At 37.9% G+C, this 17,420-nt stretch overlaps 1 protein-coding gene across 1 annotated transcript; it reads right to left on the bottom strand.

The window, feature by feature from the left end:
- Positions 1-7,498: 7,498 nt before the first annotated feature.
- LOC311083029 (uncharacterized protein) lies at positions 7,499-16,207 on the bottom strand. The gene is made up of 2 exons (XM_084114278.1): positions 15,959-16,207; positions 7,499-10,153 (listed from the first exon to the last, which is right to left on the bottom strand). Exons 1-2 carry the CDS (start codon positions 16,096-16,098, stop codon positions 9,922-9,924), a joined length of 372 nt encoding a protein of 123 aa, XP_083970404.1. The 5' UTR covers positions 16,099-16,207; the 3' UTR covers positions 7,499-9,921.
- Positions 16,208-17,420: the final 1,213 nt, after the last annotated feature.

The raw sequence follows: 17,420 nt of genomic DNA, 5'->3' as shown, positions 1-17,420 counted from the left end.
AAGGAATATGGACATTTCATTCTACCGAACTACACGCAGAATTACTACTCACAGGTCAGTTTATTAGACAAATTAAACTTGTGAGGTAATGCAGCGCTGTTTCACTTGGTCTAACATTACACTAGCACACTAAACTGCATTTGAATGTGTTGAAATTTATGTTATTCTATGTGTTAGTTTGTCTGTATGAGACTAGCAGTAATCTAGATCAACATTAGAATAACATACAGATCATATTCTAACATTTTATCTGTCAGGATTCCATCACCATCTCCTTCCACTCATTCCCTCACTCCGCCCACTCAGTCATTCACACGCTCATTGTCACCTGATTACTAATCACCGTCACCTGGACCTCATCATCAGTTCACCCATATATACCTGCTACAAACATTCAGTCATTGTCTGATCTCGTCTATACATGACACAGACTCTCTGCCATACTTACCTGTATACCTACCTTCGATCCCGATCTTCTCAGCCAGTCACCATTCCGTCTTCTAAGGAACTCCTTCATCATCATCTGCAAGAGAAAGAGAGAGAGAGAGACTTGGTTACACTTCAGTTAAGCTATCATCTGAAATTCAACTTACTGTTTACTCACCTGTTTCGCTGTACCGATCCATTCTGCAAATTAAAGCATTTAACTTACCATTCTGTCTGCTTCGTCTATGCCAAACCTGACATTATCATTGTTGAACTATATAACATTGATTAGTTTTATGTAAATGTGCTCACCTGTTTAATAAAGTACATGTAGGAGTGGTCGAAGTCTCAGACGTGGAGCTCAAGGCATCTCGAAAACACAGCGCTGATATTGATTCTCGTTTTAGTTCTCCTTTTTTATCCAAAGTCTGCTTGCCATGGTCCATAATGTTTGAACGAAACAACAACAGCGTGCAGATAGACATTACGAACTACACAGTTGTCCACGTCTGTCGCCTTGGTTACTATCAGAGGGCTCTGGTTACTATGGCAGTACGAGCGGAAACCAGGGAGAACGCGGATATGACGCCATTGACGGCGACAAAACGGAAATAAAGAAACGCTACGTGTCTTCGAATTACATTACAAATTTCTTCTGGTTTGGAAGTTGTTGGAAACAGTCGGGATAATGTAAGTACACAACTAAAAAAAAAATATAACATATATTATATATATTATATAAAAATGTATAACATATGCTATTTTTAAAGCAAAATAAAATTACATATTGTACCTTTAACAGACTTGGGAAAGTTAATTTGAGGTGCATCTGCGGTTGGTGTTATTTTTTCTCTCGAATGACCCCAACCTTATTTAGGAGTAATTTTTTCATTTACAGGATGTCATGGACTGACTTATTACAGTTCTGGTGTCATATTGTTCTAATGTTTCCTAAACTTTCTGTTTGCTCAATTAACGCACGAGGGTTACGTAATGACGTCAAACGTAAAGCTATTTTTCTGTATGCTAAATCTCTTAGCTCTGATTTTTGTTTTATACAAGAGTCTCATGCAAACTCTAGCGATTTTAAGTTTTGGAAATCACAATGGGGTGATGAGTTGTTTTCTTCATATGGTTCTAAACTTTCAGCAGGAGTCTTAACTTTAAAGCACAAGGGTAAAATAATAGAGACAATCTCTGATCCTGAAGGTCACTTTCTTTTTTTATTAGTTACCTTAAATGATTGTATCTTTGTCCTGGGTAACATTTATGGATTTAACACGGCAACAAATAACTTAAAATTGTTTAATTCGATAGAAACATATTTAGACTATTTTAAATCGGAATATTCTAATTTGCTTATTATTTTGGGTGGATACTTTAACCAAACTATAAACAGCTCTTTGGATAGATCACCACCTAGAAAATCTAATGGATCATCAGGCCAATTGATTTCCCGTTTTGGTCTGACTGACATTTGGAGGGAAAAACATCCTCATGCTTCACAATTTACCTGGTAGCTCTGGTTCATTGAGGTCTAGGATTGACTTCTGGTTAATATCTGACTCTTTATCTGATTACATCAATAAGGTTGAAATTTTGCCTTCTCCACTGTCCAATCATAAGTCTATTATTCTGTCTTTTGATAACCCATCTTACTCAAGAACATACAGTTCATATTGGAAACTAAACTCTGCTTTATTAGAGGATGAGGAAACTTATCAGTCTGTAATTTCTAAAATTCTTCTTTCTTTTTTTTTAATAAAGCTCAAGCTGAGAATAACTTTGGTTCTAATCGGGAGCTATTAAAATACAATATTAGGTTAATGTTATTCAAAGTTGGATCTCAAAAAGCCAAGCAAGACAAATTAGAGGAACTTAACATTATCAAAAGTATTGTCTGTCTCTCCTGCATCCCCTTTTAAAATGTATCAGTTGTCCAGAAATTAGAAATGGCTGAACTTCAGAACTCATTAGACTTGTATTATATGTAAAGCAAAGGGTGCTTTTGTTTGTTCAAGAAGGAGATGGATGGAAGAGGGAGAAAAAAAATCCAATTATTTTTTTAGATTAGAGAAACAGCGTAATCATCTCAATTCTATAAACAGTCTTAACATAAATGGAGTGGTTTTAAAAGATCATAAAGATATTTCTAAGTATTGTGAAGAATTTTATAAAAATCTTTATCATTCTAGACACTCTCAACAAAATTTAGATTTATTTTTTAATTCTCTTGACTCAGACCGTATTTCAAAAATTGCTGAAATTGGCAAAAGTCTGTGTGAATCTCCTATTCATATGAAAGATATTTCTGAGGCGATCGACAAGCTGAAACTTAATACATTTCCTGGAAATGATGGTTTGACCACAGAGTTCTATAAGAAATTCTCAAATTTTCTTTCTCCATTTCTTCTCCAAGTATATTTAGAAAGCCTGCATAAGGGACCTGTGGAATAACAAATTTATTAAATGTTTAAATGAGGTTACTGATTTTAGCATGTGAGGTATAGATGATGATATTTCAAAGAAGATTAAGTCAAGCAGCCCAGGTGGCGGACATTAACCTTTGTATCCGGAACAGTGTCATGGTCCCAAGTTAAGCTATGATCATGTGAAGGTATGGGTGATACTGTCAGGCTGATTGGATCATTTGAATGATAGTGTTATGCTGATTCTTGATTGAATCAAATCATCCCTCTGCTTTGTTTTGAGTTGTCTCCACCTCCAAAAGTCCCTCCTCCTTGTAAATGTATAAAAACTATACTGTATAGAACTCAGTTAGACTTGATGACTACAGCTACCGACAGCTCGTGTTCTCAATAAAGAATCCTTGCTGAAGAAAGAACCAAGTCTCCTGGTTGTCGATTCTGAGTTTCCAACACTAAGTTATCCTCTAAAGTCTTTTAGAGATGAAATTGATCCTCTGTTCTTGTCAGGCAGGGAAGTTTTAGCGTAAAGTGCTAGTAATTTGTGTTATCCTTTGCTCTGGGCAAGGAAGGTTAACAATAGTTGATCTGTGTTAACGTGTACCCTCTGTTGATCAGAGAAGTTTAGTGTTTGTTTGTGTGGTAACATAGAAATTCACAAAATGTTTAGGAAAAGTACTAGACTGATTACACCTTTATGGACAGATAGTGAATTCAAGTCTTTGTTATCAGAGCACATGGACTCCATCGTGACTGAGCCAGTCAGATTGAATTTAACAAAGAAATTTGGCATTGATGCAGACAAAGTATGGTCAATTGAAGATTGCAAGAAAGTGTTGGGTGCATGTATCAGGAAGAAAAATGTGAAAGGTATTATCTTTTGTCACAGAGAATTTAGCTTATCCATTGTACAAGAACAAGCTCAGTGTATTGCTAAGTTAAAAGAACAGAACAAACAATTGCACACTCAAGTGTTCTCTCTCAAGAAAACGGTGGGCCTCAAGGCCTCAACCAAATGTGACTCAGAAAACCAACAGTCAGATGAAAGCTATCCTGATTTACAGTCTTTTGATAGAATAGATGACAATGTCAATGCAGATGTAAATGCAGTTGAAGTGTGCGGAGCTAGACAAAAGGCTCAGAATAGGGGAAAAGAGGTTGATGCACCAGTTCCATCTGCAACCCCAATACAAGCAGTCAACACAGCTTTAGGTCCTAAGGATATAGATAGACTATCCCAGAGTTTACCCTCAGCACGCACAAGTTTTTCTGAATTTAGAAGAGCATTAATCAGTAAAATGCGTCTTTACGACATGTCGTTGCCAGAAGTCACACAGCTGATGTCACAAATTCTAACTGAATCTGAATTCAACAATTTTGAGTCTGCTGTTACTTCCGAACTACAACATGCCAGTAAAGGCGATTTGAGAGAAGGTGTTTTGAAAATCCTAAAGAATATCTTAGGACCCAAAACAACTTGGTCGAAAATTACCAATTGTGTTCAGAAGAAGGGTGAAACTGTTTGTGAGTACACAGAACGATTCTGTCAGTCAGCTGCAGCGTACAGTGGAATTGCTGACACTTCAGAGAAGGTGCTAGGTGATAATGGTCCCCTAGTTCGCGCATGGTTTCAGGGTCTTCTGTCAGAACATAAAAATGCATTGCCTTACTTAGAATTAACATGGTCCAGTAGAACCGTGCAAAACAACTTGGACAAGTTAGCTACTTGGGAAAGAGACTCTGATGTCAAGGCAAGAGTAAAAATTGCAGCAGCATCCTTTAAGGTCAATTCAGAGAAACAGAAACGCAAAAGTCTTAGAGAAGCCAGTTGTTCTTACTGTGGCAAGCAGGGACATTTTGGAAAAGAATGTAGAAAAAACTAAAATAACTTAAGACAAGTTAACAATGTTATGCAGCTTTTACTAAACTTGCTTGCTACTCTGAAGCAGCCCCTCCCCTCGTCATTGGACTCGTGGGTAAGCTTTTTGAGGTGTTAACCATTTGGGCTGTGATTGCTTAATCTCCCCAGTAACTAACAACAAAGATGAAAGACTTATTGACTGTCACAGCCTTTTTTTGGGGGACATTCAGTATACTCACAGCCTTAAATGTTATACCACAGAAATATTCCAGTCAGACCCCCATGCTGTATTATATGATGTCTATTAAGACTGATGTTTCACTGGAGAATGGAAATGTGCCAATTTTCTCACACACTGTACAGTGTGCACACAACAGGGACAGAATAGGACACACAGACCAGTGCGGAGCCCAGGGAAGAACCGAAGTGCAACAGGCATCGGGGGCAAAACCTTGTGGTGAAGATTTCCTCATCCCCCTCTTATCCCCACCTCACTGGTCCATAGGTGTCAAATAAATTAAGAAATAGGGAAAGAATGAAACAACAAAAGCAGACTCTGAAAACGATACAACCCGTATTTAAACAAATACTGCTACAACCCTAGTGTTTGAAGAAATACTGCTCTGTCGTCTCTTGTTTTCTTTCTTACTCTGTGCAGATAAACACTTGTCCCGAGACCCATATGCAACGACCGTCACACCTGCATATGAAGCCACAACCTCAAGACGACAACTGCTGAACGAACTATCACAAAAGAAAAAGAAAAAATACACAACGCAGAGACCTACGGGAACTTCAGTTATCCATCAGAGAACTTGAACAAACTACAAGACATTCTTGATCTTTACAACATATGACTGAAGATAACTCTTCATGGTTCAGAAACCTGTTAATATCAAGTGTGTCAACCAACAAATGACTCACGTCCAGCACAAGGAAATAACAGTTTTCAACCAGAAAAGACTACTACTCGTAAAGACTTCACGGACCCTAATTGCATGTTATGTTTCTGTGTCAGCATGCAATTACAGATGAACAACACAGATCATGCTTGTGCCTGTAACTTTTTCAAGTTACAAGAATGAACTTTTAAGTGTACTTTGATAAAAGTTAGACTTAAAACCACTATACGATCAAATAACTTATGGAAGAATGAAGTCTATGCATGAATATTGCTGTTCTGCCGTTTCTTTGTTTTCTTGTGTTACAGGTATGTGTGTATGCCATGATGTCTTCGCAAGCGGTGGAAAGCATCACCTCAGATTTCCATGAACAAGCCTCATGAGGGAAAAGTCATCAGAGCGACTCTACGTGCGAAATGGACTCTACAGGAAACAGACTTCACAGCAATTCAGGCGCCATGGACTTCCAAGACTTCCACTCTTATGCTACATGTTTTTCTGTGTAATCATGTAGTTTATACGACATTTTATGTCAACAGTTATGGTTTTGAGAAGAACTATGACACTCATGTAAATCAAGGACACAACACAGAATAAGTTATATGTGCCTGTTACTTTTTTCAAGTTACAAGAATGAACTTTTAAGTGTCTAAATTTGTATTTTGTGAGAGTTTTTAAGAACTCTCAAACGGGGGACTGTGGAATTTCAAATTTAAAGAATCTATTTCAGATATGCTTCCTTACATAAACATCATGGTGAAGAATTCTGATTTTAGCATTTGAGGTTTTAATTTAGATTCCAATATAGACTGAGAAAGTTTAGCAGCGGTTATGGTGATTATATCAAGAGATTCCGGCCAGTCCTGTTTCTCTAAATGAGTCAATTTCTGAGATTCTCTCCCTCACCCTTTGTCCTTATGCATTTCCTGACCAGTAAGCTCAATGTACAGCTGTGCTTTTGTCTCTGTGATCATGTGAAGGTATGGGTGATACCGTCAGGCTGATTGGATTAGCACACGAATGATTCACTGAGAATCTCACCTTTTGTTCTGCAAATGGCTTTCGGACCCAAATGGCTCTTGGAGCCTTATGCTGATTGAATTAGGATTGGCCAGACCCTCAGTCTAGGGTGTTACCTAAACCTGTTACATGCTTTGTTTGAATTTGTCTCCACCTTCAAAAGTCCCTCCTCCTAAAATGCCTATAAGATACCATATAAAGTTCCCTTATGGCTCGTTTCCACTGAGCAGTACGGTACGGTACGGGACAGTACGGTACGGTTCGGGTCTGTTATCCATGATCTGGCTAGCGTTTCCACTGCCAACAGTACCCTTAGGCGTGGTGTTTCGATCAACGTCATTTTTGCGCGAAGAAGAACATAGTAAACTACAATGGATGACATACAGCAGATCTTGTTCTTGCTCCTCGACATGTTTGTCACAAGAAGACAAGCGCCGACATTAGGCTTTTCTCAATATCAAGTACGCAAAGTTTGTACTTGCCATGTGCGACTCCTACATGCTACATCTCTGCTACTCCGGTTATCTCTGTTACTCTGTATGTACATTTTAAGCAACAATAAAACGTAATATGTTATAAAACACCACTCTGCCTCTTTTCGTTTTCATATATAAATAAATATAATTTTATTTTCGTTTTAAATAAATTAAACATTATAGGGACACAAATGTGGTTCATGCGCAACGCATATTGATTATTCACTGCACGTTATTCGTTATTCTATTTATAACAAAACGAAATTTAAAACAACCCTAACGTTACCTCTTTTCGTTTAAATAAAAAAAAATTCAACATATTTCAGGCAATATATGCATTTGTATAAATGTTGCAATAAACATCAGTGATAATCTTGTAATAAAAAAATGACAAGAAACCATATTTCTTTTTGTAAAATTTCAGTTTTATCAATAATAGCCAATATAAAAGTTTAAGTAAAAGGTACAAGAAGCTATACAATAAGACATAAAGCAAACAATTCAGTCAAATATCCAAATGCAGCGCTCTAGTCTAACATTACAACAGTAAAGTTAAATACAAATAGCCTATAACGTTAATATGAAACTAAACTTAGCCCTTAGCCAAAACGATTGACAGGGAACGAATTATATATTCACGAGACCAAAGATCGCCCGTTAGGTCTACACAAGACAAATTATCTCTCATGTTTAACCACTACCGTCAGCGGCGAACGTCAGAAGAACTAGCCGAGGAAAGGCTCATCCAGCCGGGAAACATGAGCGCCGAGCGCCCGCTGACCGCATGGATCTCACAACCGGGGGAAAAAAAATCATCTTTATAAATAAACCACAGATTTGAGCTTTAAACAACTACATTCTCGCCTGAAAAACTCTTAAAATTACATTTCGTGATACAGTAACAGTAGTATTATATTAAACTGTATATTAAAAAATGGCGCTTCTTATGTTGTCATTCCCCTTGTGGCACGCGCAAGTGACGATTCCCTGTCAACCAATCAACGTCCTGCAGTGAGTCTAGCTCCACCTTTTAGTACCGTTCCACTGTGCTAGGTACCCCAATGGAAGGGTACCTAAAAAGTGGTATGGTACGGTTCGGCATTTTGGTACCATTCACAACTTTTGATAGTGGAAACGCAAATAAATGCGTACCGTTCCGTACCGTACCGCTCAGTGGAAACGAGCGTTTAGTTAGATAATGTTGGAAGTACTGCAGTCACGTACAGCGGAGTTCTCAATAAAGAATTACTTCTGTTGAACGCGATCCCAACTGTCTCCTGGTCTCTGCTTCGATGAAAGAAAACTTTCCAACAGACCTCTCCCAAGCTCTATGACTCAGGGTGTTATAAATTTGATCCCTAAACCTCAAAAGGACCAAAATTTTTCTGCTCAACTTGAAAATTGGCGACCTATAAGCTTATTAAATAATGATTAAAAAATACTAGCCATGATTTTTTACTAAAGTAATTAAATGTGTTTTAGATAATGATGACTTTCAGTTTCATGAAAGACTTATTTCAAATAATATTAGGCTTGTTCTTGATATTTTAGATTACTCTGATCTGATCCCTGATGACGGTTTCTTGTTTTTTCTTGATTTTTATAAAGCATTTGATTCTGTTGAGTTTCCTTTTATTCTTAAATCTTTGAATATTTTTGGTTTTGGCCCCAACTTTATCAATGCAATTCAAACTTTGTACAATAATGCCAATGCTTCAATTAAATTACAGCATGGTACTACTCATAGATTTAATATAGAGTCATCCGTCAAGGCAATATCGCCGTATCTTTTTCTGCTTCCTATGCAATTATTAGCCATCCACATTTAAACTAGTAATTTGAAAGGTACCTCTGTTGCAAACCAATCATCAATAAGCCAACTGGCTGATGATACAACACTGTTTCTGAAAAATAAAGATCAAGTTTCTGTAGCCTTAAATATAATTGATCTCTTTTCATCTTCTTCTGGTTTAGTTCTTAATATTCACAAATGTGAACTTTTATCTATTAAACATTCCACTGATGATAAAATATGTGACATTCCAGTCAAATCCAAAGTTAAATACTTAGGTATAATTATATGTAAAGATCAGAAAAAAAGATAAAAACTGAACTTTGAACCTCTTATTCTTTCTATTCAATGCAAATTGACCTCTAACCTCTTTCCCCCGACATTTTTCAGTCAGTCCTGCTCTTCCACCAAGTTCATATCAGGCAGCTGCCGCCTCAACTCTGATTGGTTCTGTTCACGAGCTGGGGTGGGACTTGCAATTTTATTGGGTCCATTTGATGTTAATAAATACTTTAGATCGGACTAAAGCATTTTTAGGAAGGTAAGAGAAGCAGATATTTGGAAAAACATATTTAACCAAATTGCATGTTTTTGTGGTTTTCATTTAAATCTCAGGCATACAACTAATATAAATAGTAGAATTATTCATACAACAGGGGCCTATAGTATAACTGCTGGATTTTGTGGGGGCCCCTATAATTGTCACCACCTTTCACCACACTAGCGACGGCCCTGCCAATGTATGAAGCATTTAGACTGAGTAGCCCAGATTTATCCATCCAATCTCCAAACCGCTTGTCCTGTGTAGGGTTTTGGGATTGCTGGAGCCTATGAGTGAACTTGTGTGTCCAATAATAAAATAAAAAAAAGTGATTCATATCTCTTTCAGTCCATGTTCTTGTTGCACACAAAATAACAAATTCACTTGTTTACATAGTTCTATATTTATAATTGAATTCATTCAAGAAAACTAAATGCTGTGATTAAAAAATATATATATCCTAAACTACACAATGATTTATATATTCTGTAACGCATCAGTGTAATCTTGATCGTTGTCATCATCTTCAACAGCAGAGCCAGAGGGTTTACTATGGCAATCTGAAACCTCAACAGAGCAACTTCTACGAGTTAACATCTCCACAAGCTCTGTTGCATGTGTCTGCTCAGTCACAATCTTCAGGGTGAATCTGGCTGAGTTCCCCAAGTCTGCAGCATCAACTGGAGTAATCTCTATTTCAGCCATTTTCCTTAAGAAGAAGAGAGCAAGGTCAATCATAATGTCAGCAAGAATTAAATAGCAGGGGTGCTCAATCCTGTTCCTGAAGATCTACCTTCCATCAAAGTTTAACTCCAGTTATCTATAACTAGGCTATCTAATTAAGATCTTCATGAACACTTGATAATTAAAAAACGGATGTGTTGGACCAGTAGGCAGAACTGAACTCTGCAGGATCACCAGGAACAGGAATGAGCACCCGTGAGACAAGGTGAAGTGGGATTAATACTGTGTTTATAGCAGTAGCGGAGCTAGGGGGTGGCCAGGGGTGGCCATGGCCACCCCTTTGGCCACCCCTCTCACAACTGCTGTTTCTGTCTCTTTTTTTATTGACAAAAAACGCGTTTTTTAAAACGCTGAACCGTCTCTTTAAGACCACAAAAAACGTGTGACTTTTCAGACGCACACTCCAACTTCTCAGCGCCAGGCGCAAGTCAAACGAGTGCGGAAATTTGCAAGTGCTGAATGAGCTTCAGCAGAACATCAGACAGTGATATGCACATAGTAAATATAGAGTCAATCTCAACTGGTGGGTTGCAAGACCGTTTTGAGGAAGTCGAATAGTGTGCAGTCAACAACAAACGTAATTCTCTTTTTTTCTGATGCTACTTTTATTTTAGAAAATGTGTGTGAAAGCTTGTGACACTTCTGTCAGATGCTGAGAAAAGCGCGTTGTCCTTATTCAGTTGGCTATCTTCGGTAAGATGAGATGTTGTCAGGCCAAATGTCAGTAAAACTAACTAACTTTCCTGTCATACGGCTGACAGCCGTTGTACTGTGCTTGCGGTACGCACATCACGTGCAAATGCGGCGTGCTGTAGCCGTAGTTCTGTCGTCAATTAACTCATGAATCAAAAAGGCGATTAAAGCTGTCAAAACTGCATGCATGTATTTGTTATACATGTGTCACATATGTCTGGATTAAAATATTCTGCTATGTGAGATCACAATATGAGGCACAAATGGATATGTAATGTTTTAATGTCCAAATAAATGTGAGCACTGTGCATTTGTACTAGAAGATAGGCATTCATTTTGCGTTCATTTGTAAAGGACAAACAAAAATGGATAATTTTAATTTTACATTCTGGCAACATTACATTATGAAAAACATAACATTTTACATAATGTGCTGTTGACTTCCGTCTTGTTCACATTCTTGCACATGGGGATTCAAAAGACAACTTTTGTTTTCCTTTTTAATTTAGGTATGATAGAACTGTTGATAGAAACTGTATGATAGAACTTATATAGAAAGTTAAAAACATTTTTTGACAAACTCAGAATTGGTTGAAGAGTTCATTGATTATATAAAATGCATTGAAGGTTCAATAATCTTTGGACTACAGTATTATCTGCATGTTATCTCATCCATGAAGATGCAACAATGTAGAACAAGCTATTAGAGATTTTGAGAACCAGAACCAAGCTAACAGAGCAAGTTGAACTTTAGCTATAGTGTGTGCCCTTTTATTACTATTTAATTAATATGAGGTGGTGGGTAATAATAAAAAAAATATAAAATTCACTCAGTATTCCGTGATTCCTAATTCACTACTATCTCAATTACAATTAAGTACAAATTAACTTTATTCAGTTGTGTAGGCACTAAAACAGTCCAATACATTATAGTCAAATTATTTTTTATGATAAAATAATTAAGATTTCTATGCCACCCCAGACTGGTTGCTGGCCCTTGCCTGGCCACCCCTATGAAAAAATCCTGGCTCCGCCACTGCTTATACCTGGAATTAAAGGTGGGGTAGGCCTATATGTGATTATCTTTTTTGTCCATTTTTTCAAAATCACTTGAAATCCTATTCCTAATCCACTTACAGCCACTGAGTTAGAAGCACTGAAATGAAAATTAAGCAATTTAATAATCTGTGGAACGGGCAGGACTCGAAAAACTCCAGCCAATCATTTCCAAGACCACCTAGAATCATTGGACAGTGAGTTCGTCAATCAAACGGTCGTACCATACCCCCCTCCCCCATCCCCCTCGCGTGCGTGACCGCGAGAGACAGAGAGAGAGTAATGGGTGGAGTCAGGGCCAGCGTTGGAGGAAAGAAGGTAGAACCATTTGAGTTAAAGGAACACTCCACCGTTTTTTGAAATAGGGCTTATTCACATTCTTTCATACATTTAGATAGGTGGGTAAATGCATTTTTGTCTCAGTGCATGCATTGTTTTAGTTTGACAGGGTCGGCGCTAGCTTAGCTTAGCACAATGAATGGAATCCTTTGTTGCCAGCTAGCATGTCCTGAAAGTAAAAGTGATAAAAAAAAATAAAAAAACCCACTTAATTACTTCTTGTGGCCTGCGTATTCACAACGAGTACAAATAGCGATGCAGATTAACACTATGTGATTTCTTAGGAAGATATTGACTTGGGACTATATTATGGGGAAGCACAGGCGAAGCACGGCTACTTAGGCGAAGCGAAGCACAGCTACTTGGGTGCAGACATATCACGCAACACATGAAATCCCACGACTTCCGTCAACATACCTATTAGAATAGTGAATAGTAGCTGCCTGGCTATTTTCCCTACAGTACATGAATGGCGATGAACATGGCTGATTTTGTGTGAGCCAGAACCATACACAAGAGTTTACAGAAAATTAGTGGAAATAGAACGACAGGCGGAGGTTGCGATCGCTCAACAGCCCGAGGACGTGAGGATGAGAGCCAACACGAACTGGTGGTGTGAATGTGGGGGAATATGCCGACTGAAATAGAGTGTCTGTGCTGTGGCGAGTGGGACAAGTTACTGCCATCGATAACCAGGCTCAACGTGTCAGATCAAGATGAGCGTGCCCGCAGTTGTGTCACAGCTACCGAGGATTTCACGGTGCTGATCCATCCGGCAGTACTCGATTTTTTTTTCCGGTGTGATAAAGTGAACTGGAAAAAACGCCCCACGCCGAATGGACCAAATGGACAGCTGTCCACAGAGTAAGTGATTATTTTAAACATGACACATGTATAGTAAACTGCTTGTAGCCTTCTCCTCGAATAGTAGTTATACTAAAACTCCTGAGCCTAACTCGGTGAGAGAAATATAGCTAACTTAGCCCTCAGTCATTTCATTTTACAGGTAACGATAACAGCGATTTTTATTTTAGTTTGGTTGTTCATGCTAAACAGGTTGAATTCAACGTGAGGTTATACTAGAGGAGGCTAACGTTATTTGAACCGTAGTCTATATACAGCTTCTCAGCATCTATCTTACAACCGAATAAAGACACAGATTAACATAAGGAAGAGTAATAAAAGACAACTTACATGTGCACTTTGTTCTGCCTGTGCTTTGAAAATAGATGGGATGGGGACAGCCGTATGTTTCAGACGTAGTACCGTCTTTCTGGGCCCATATTCCATTTTTTCAAAGTAACTTAGTCCTCCGGTGCAAAATGCTCTTTGCAAACATGATACTGTTTGATTTTGTAGAGAGGTGTTGAAGTACAGATCTCCAGAGCAGCTAGCCATTTATTTCTCAGTTCCACATTCGATGGAATTCTGTGAAACATTACATTCGTGTATGTCCTTTGCTTGTTCTCACAACCTTTTGCTACGCAGATAATTACCATGTTTGCTGTAACTGTAGCTGTAACTTCTCAAAAAAAATAATCCAAAAGCGAAGACACTCGGTGCAGATCACGCGTGTTGTTCGTCGTGGGATTTCATGTGTTGCGTGATATGTCTGCGCCCAAGTAGCTGTGCTTCGCCTAAGTAGCCATGCTTCGCCTGTGCTTCCCCATAATATAGTCCCAAGTCAATATCTGCCTAAGAAATCGCCTAGTGTTAATCTGCATCGCTATTTGTACTCGTTGTGAATACGCAGGCCACAAGAAGTAATTATGTGGTTTTTTTTGTTTGTTTTTATCACTTTTACTCAGGACATGCTAGCTGGCAACAAAGGATTCCATTCATTGTGCTAAGCTAAGCTAGTGCCGACCCTGTCAAACTAAAACAATGCATGCACTGAGACAAAAATGCTGTTGTTAGTTTTGTTTAGTTTTAGTTTTTCATTAATGTTGAAATTTCTATTTTATTTCAGTTTACGAAAATGTTTTTTGACCAATAGTTTTAGTCTTAAAGTTTCAGTTTTCGTTTACGAAAATAACCTTGATTAGAACTACAGAAACGCGACCCGATCTGCAGTGGCGGAGCCAGGATTTTTTCATAGGGGTGGCCAGGCAAGGGCCAGCAACCAGTCTGGGGTGGCACAGAAATCTTAATTATTTTATCATAAAAAATAATTTGACTATAATGTATTGGACTGTTTTAGTGCCTACACAACTGAATAAAGTTAATTTGTACTTAATTGTAATTGAGATAGTAGTGAATTAGGAATCATGGAATACTGAGTGAATTTTATATATTTTTTTATTATTACCCACCACCTCATATTAAAATTAATTAAATAGTAATAAAAGGGCACACACTATAGCTAAAGTTCAACTTGCTCTGTTAGCTTGGTTCTGGTTCTCAAAATCTCTAATAGCTTGTTCTACATTGTTGCATCTTCATGGATGAGATAACATGCAGATAATACTGTAGTCCAAAGATTATTGAACCTTCAATGCGTTTTATATAATCAATGAACTCTTCAACCAATTCTGAGTTTGTCAAAAAAAAAAGTTTAACTTTCTATATTAGTTGTCAAAATAAATAATTGCAACAGTTCTATCATACATAAATTAAAAAGGAAAACAAAAGTTGTCTTTTGAATCCCCATGTGCAAGAATGTGAACAAGGCGGAAGTCAACAGCACATAATGTAAAATGTTATGTTTTTCATAATGTAATGTTGCCAGAATGTAAAATTAAGTTATTTTATGGATTTAAAAATTATCCATTTTTGTTTGTCCTTTACAAATGAACGCAAAATGAATGCCTATCTTCTAGTACAAATGCACAGTGCTCACATTTATTTGGACATTAAAACATTACATATCCATTTGTGCCTTATATTGTGATCTCACATAGCAGAATATTTTAATCCAGACACATGTGACACATGTATAACAAATACATGCATGCAGTTTTGACAGCTTTAATCGCCTTTTTGATTCATGAGTTAATTGACGACAGAACTACGGCTACAGCACGCCGCATTTGCACGTGATGTGCGTACCGCAAGCACAGTACAACGGCTGTCAGCCGTATGACAGGAAAGTTAGTTAGTTTTACTGACATTTGGCCTGACAACATCTCATCTTACCGAAGATAGCCAACTGAATAAGGACAACGCGCTTTTCTCAGCATCTGACAGAAGTGTCACAAGCTTTCACACACATTTTCTAAAATAAAAATAGCATCAGAAAAAAAGAGAATTACGTTTGTTGTTGACTGCACACTATTCGACTTCCTCAAAACGGTCTTGCAACCCACCAGTTGAGATTGACTCTATATTTAGCCTACTATGTGCTTATCACTGTCTGATGTTCTGCTGAAGCTCATTCAGCACTTGCAAATTTCTGCACTCGTTTGACTTGCGCCTGGCGCTGAGGTGAAGTTGGAGTGTGCGTCTGAAAAGTCACACGTTTTTTTGTGGTCTTAAAGAGACGGTTCAGCGTTTTAAAAAACGCGATTTTTGTCAATAAAAAAAGAGACAGAAACAGCAGTTGTGAGAGGGGTGGCCAAAGTGGCCAAGCTTAGACCAAGGGTGGCCATGGCCACCCCTGGCCACCCCCTAGCTCCGCCACTGGTTTATAGTAAACAATAGCCTATCTGTGTGAAGGCATATGAGTTTGTGTATGTTTTAATACTCTGTTGATCTCTGTGTGCGATGTCTTTTCATGAGCCAGCATACAGCAAAGATGACCAGTAATAGGAGCAACAGCAACACCACAAACACGATGAAAATATCAGAGTTCAGCCACCGTGACAGAGAATCTCCTGATTCCATCCCTACAGCAAAGACTAAAATCGATTAGAAATGGAATAGGCTAACACAAACTCATGAACATGTCTTGCTGCTGATATTTAAATCTGGTAAGTGAAACCTAGAAAATATAGGCTACAGGTAACGTTAATTTGAACAATAACTATAAACGCTAGTTACATTAGAAATTGCTGAAACGGTTTGATATAGCGCTGCCAGCAAGTTTGTTTAATACTACTTATTTTGAAAGAATATTTCTAGAGAACTGAAACAAACAACAACAACAAAAAGATTTTGTATGTATTAGGCTATACGTTAGCCTAACGTTACCTGATTAGTCTGTTCAGTTGCGCTGTTTGATTCTTCTGATCACCTCAGTTAACGTGCTGCAGTCATTGATGGAGACAGTAAAAATATAGAAACATTTGTGGCTATAATAACATTATTTTAATTATTTAAAACTTAATGTGAGAATACCAGCTTTATGTTAGGCTACTAGTTAGATTTACGTTTTGTTATTATTTAATTGCAACAATTAACGGTTAAAACCCAACACTTCAGAACATTACAGGAAGGGGGCGCTAAACCCCAGGATAAAACTCTCATGCGACTTTAGGACTTCTATCAGGTGTTTGCAAAATGCCGGGGCCACACCAAGATATATTTAAAATCTTATACGATTTTTGAAATGTGAGAGACCACAAACATGAGGGCAAATAATGTTAGATTTAACAGCTTTGCTCCTAGTGTGGTGTGCCGCGATGTGAAGAACACACATGAACAGATTTTCAACCTGAGATAGCTAACGTTACGACTGTGAAAACGGGAAATCTCGCAAAATCTCTCGAGACTTCAGAATAAATATTGCGGACGATAGGCGGGGAGAAATTGCTATGGTAGTGTTTGGAATGCTTTTAACAGAACATTGCCACAAATCGACAAGCTGATCCTCCATCTCTGGTGTCTATATCCATTTTACTCTGTGCTGCGCCATGACTGCGTTTGTGCTTCCTTCTTCTGTCAGCTCGCTTTCTGATTGGGTATATCGTTTCGTTCCACCTGACAATCAAAAGAGTAGGCTAGCCTATGTGCGCGTTTGTCTCATATAGGTTTGTCCTCGGGGTTCCCCCCATCAGAAATCTAAAAACTTGTTGAATATTTACGATTCGTACGGTGACGCATTGCTGCCACATACATACTATTTTTTCCACTCAATTATGTCGTAATAACGAGATCTTATGTCGTTAAAACGACATCTTTTCTCGTAATAACGAGATCTTATGTCGTTTTAACGACATCTTTTCTCGTAATAACGAGATCTTATGTCGTTAAAACGACATCTTTTT

Source organism: Abramis brama (genome assembly GCF_963993115.1).
Source record: "Abramis brama genome assembly, chromosome: 5".
Lineage (NCBI taxonomy): Eukaryota > Metazoa > Chordata > Actinopteri > Cypriniformes > Leuciscidae > Abramis > Abramis brama.
Note: the sequence above shows the minus strand (reverse complement) of the source record. Positions and strands in the feature narration are given on the sequence as shown.

Excerpts from the sequence above, each read along its gene's own strand:
- LOC311083029 (XM_084114278.1), bottom strand. The coding sequence starts at position 16,098 with ATGGAATCAGGAGATTCTCTGTCACGGTGGCTGAACTCTGATATTTTC. Across the intron at positions 10,154-15,958 it reads CGCACACAGAGATCAACAGA|GAAAATGGCTGAAATAGAGA; the intron begins GTATTAAAACAT and ends CTTCTTCTTAAG.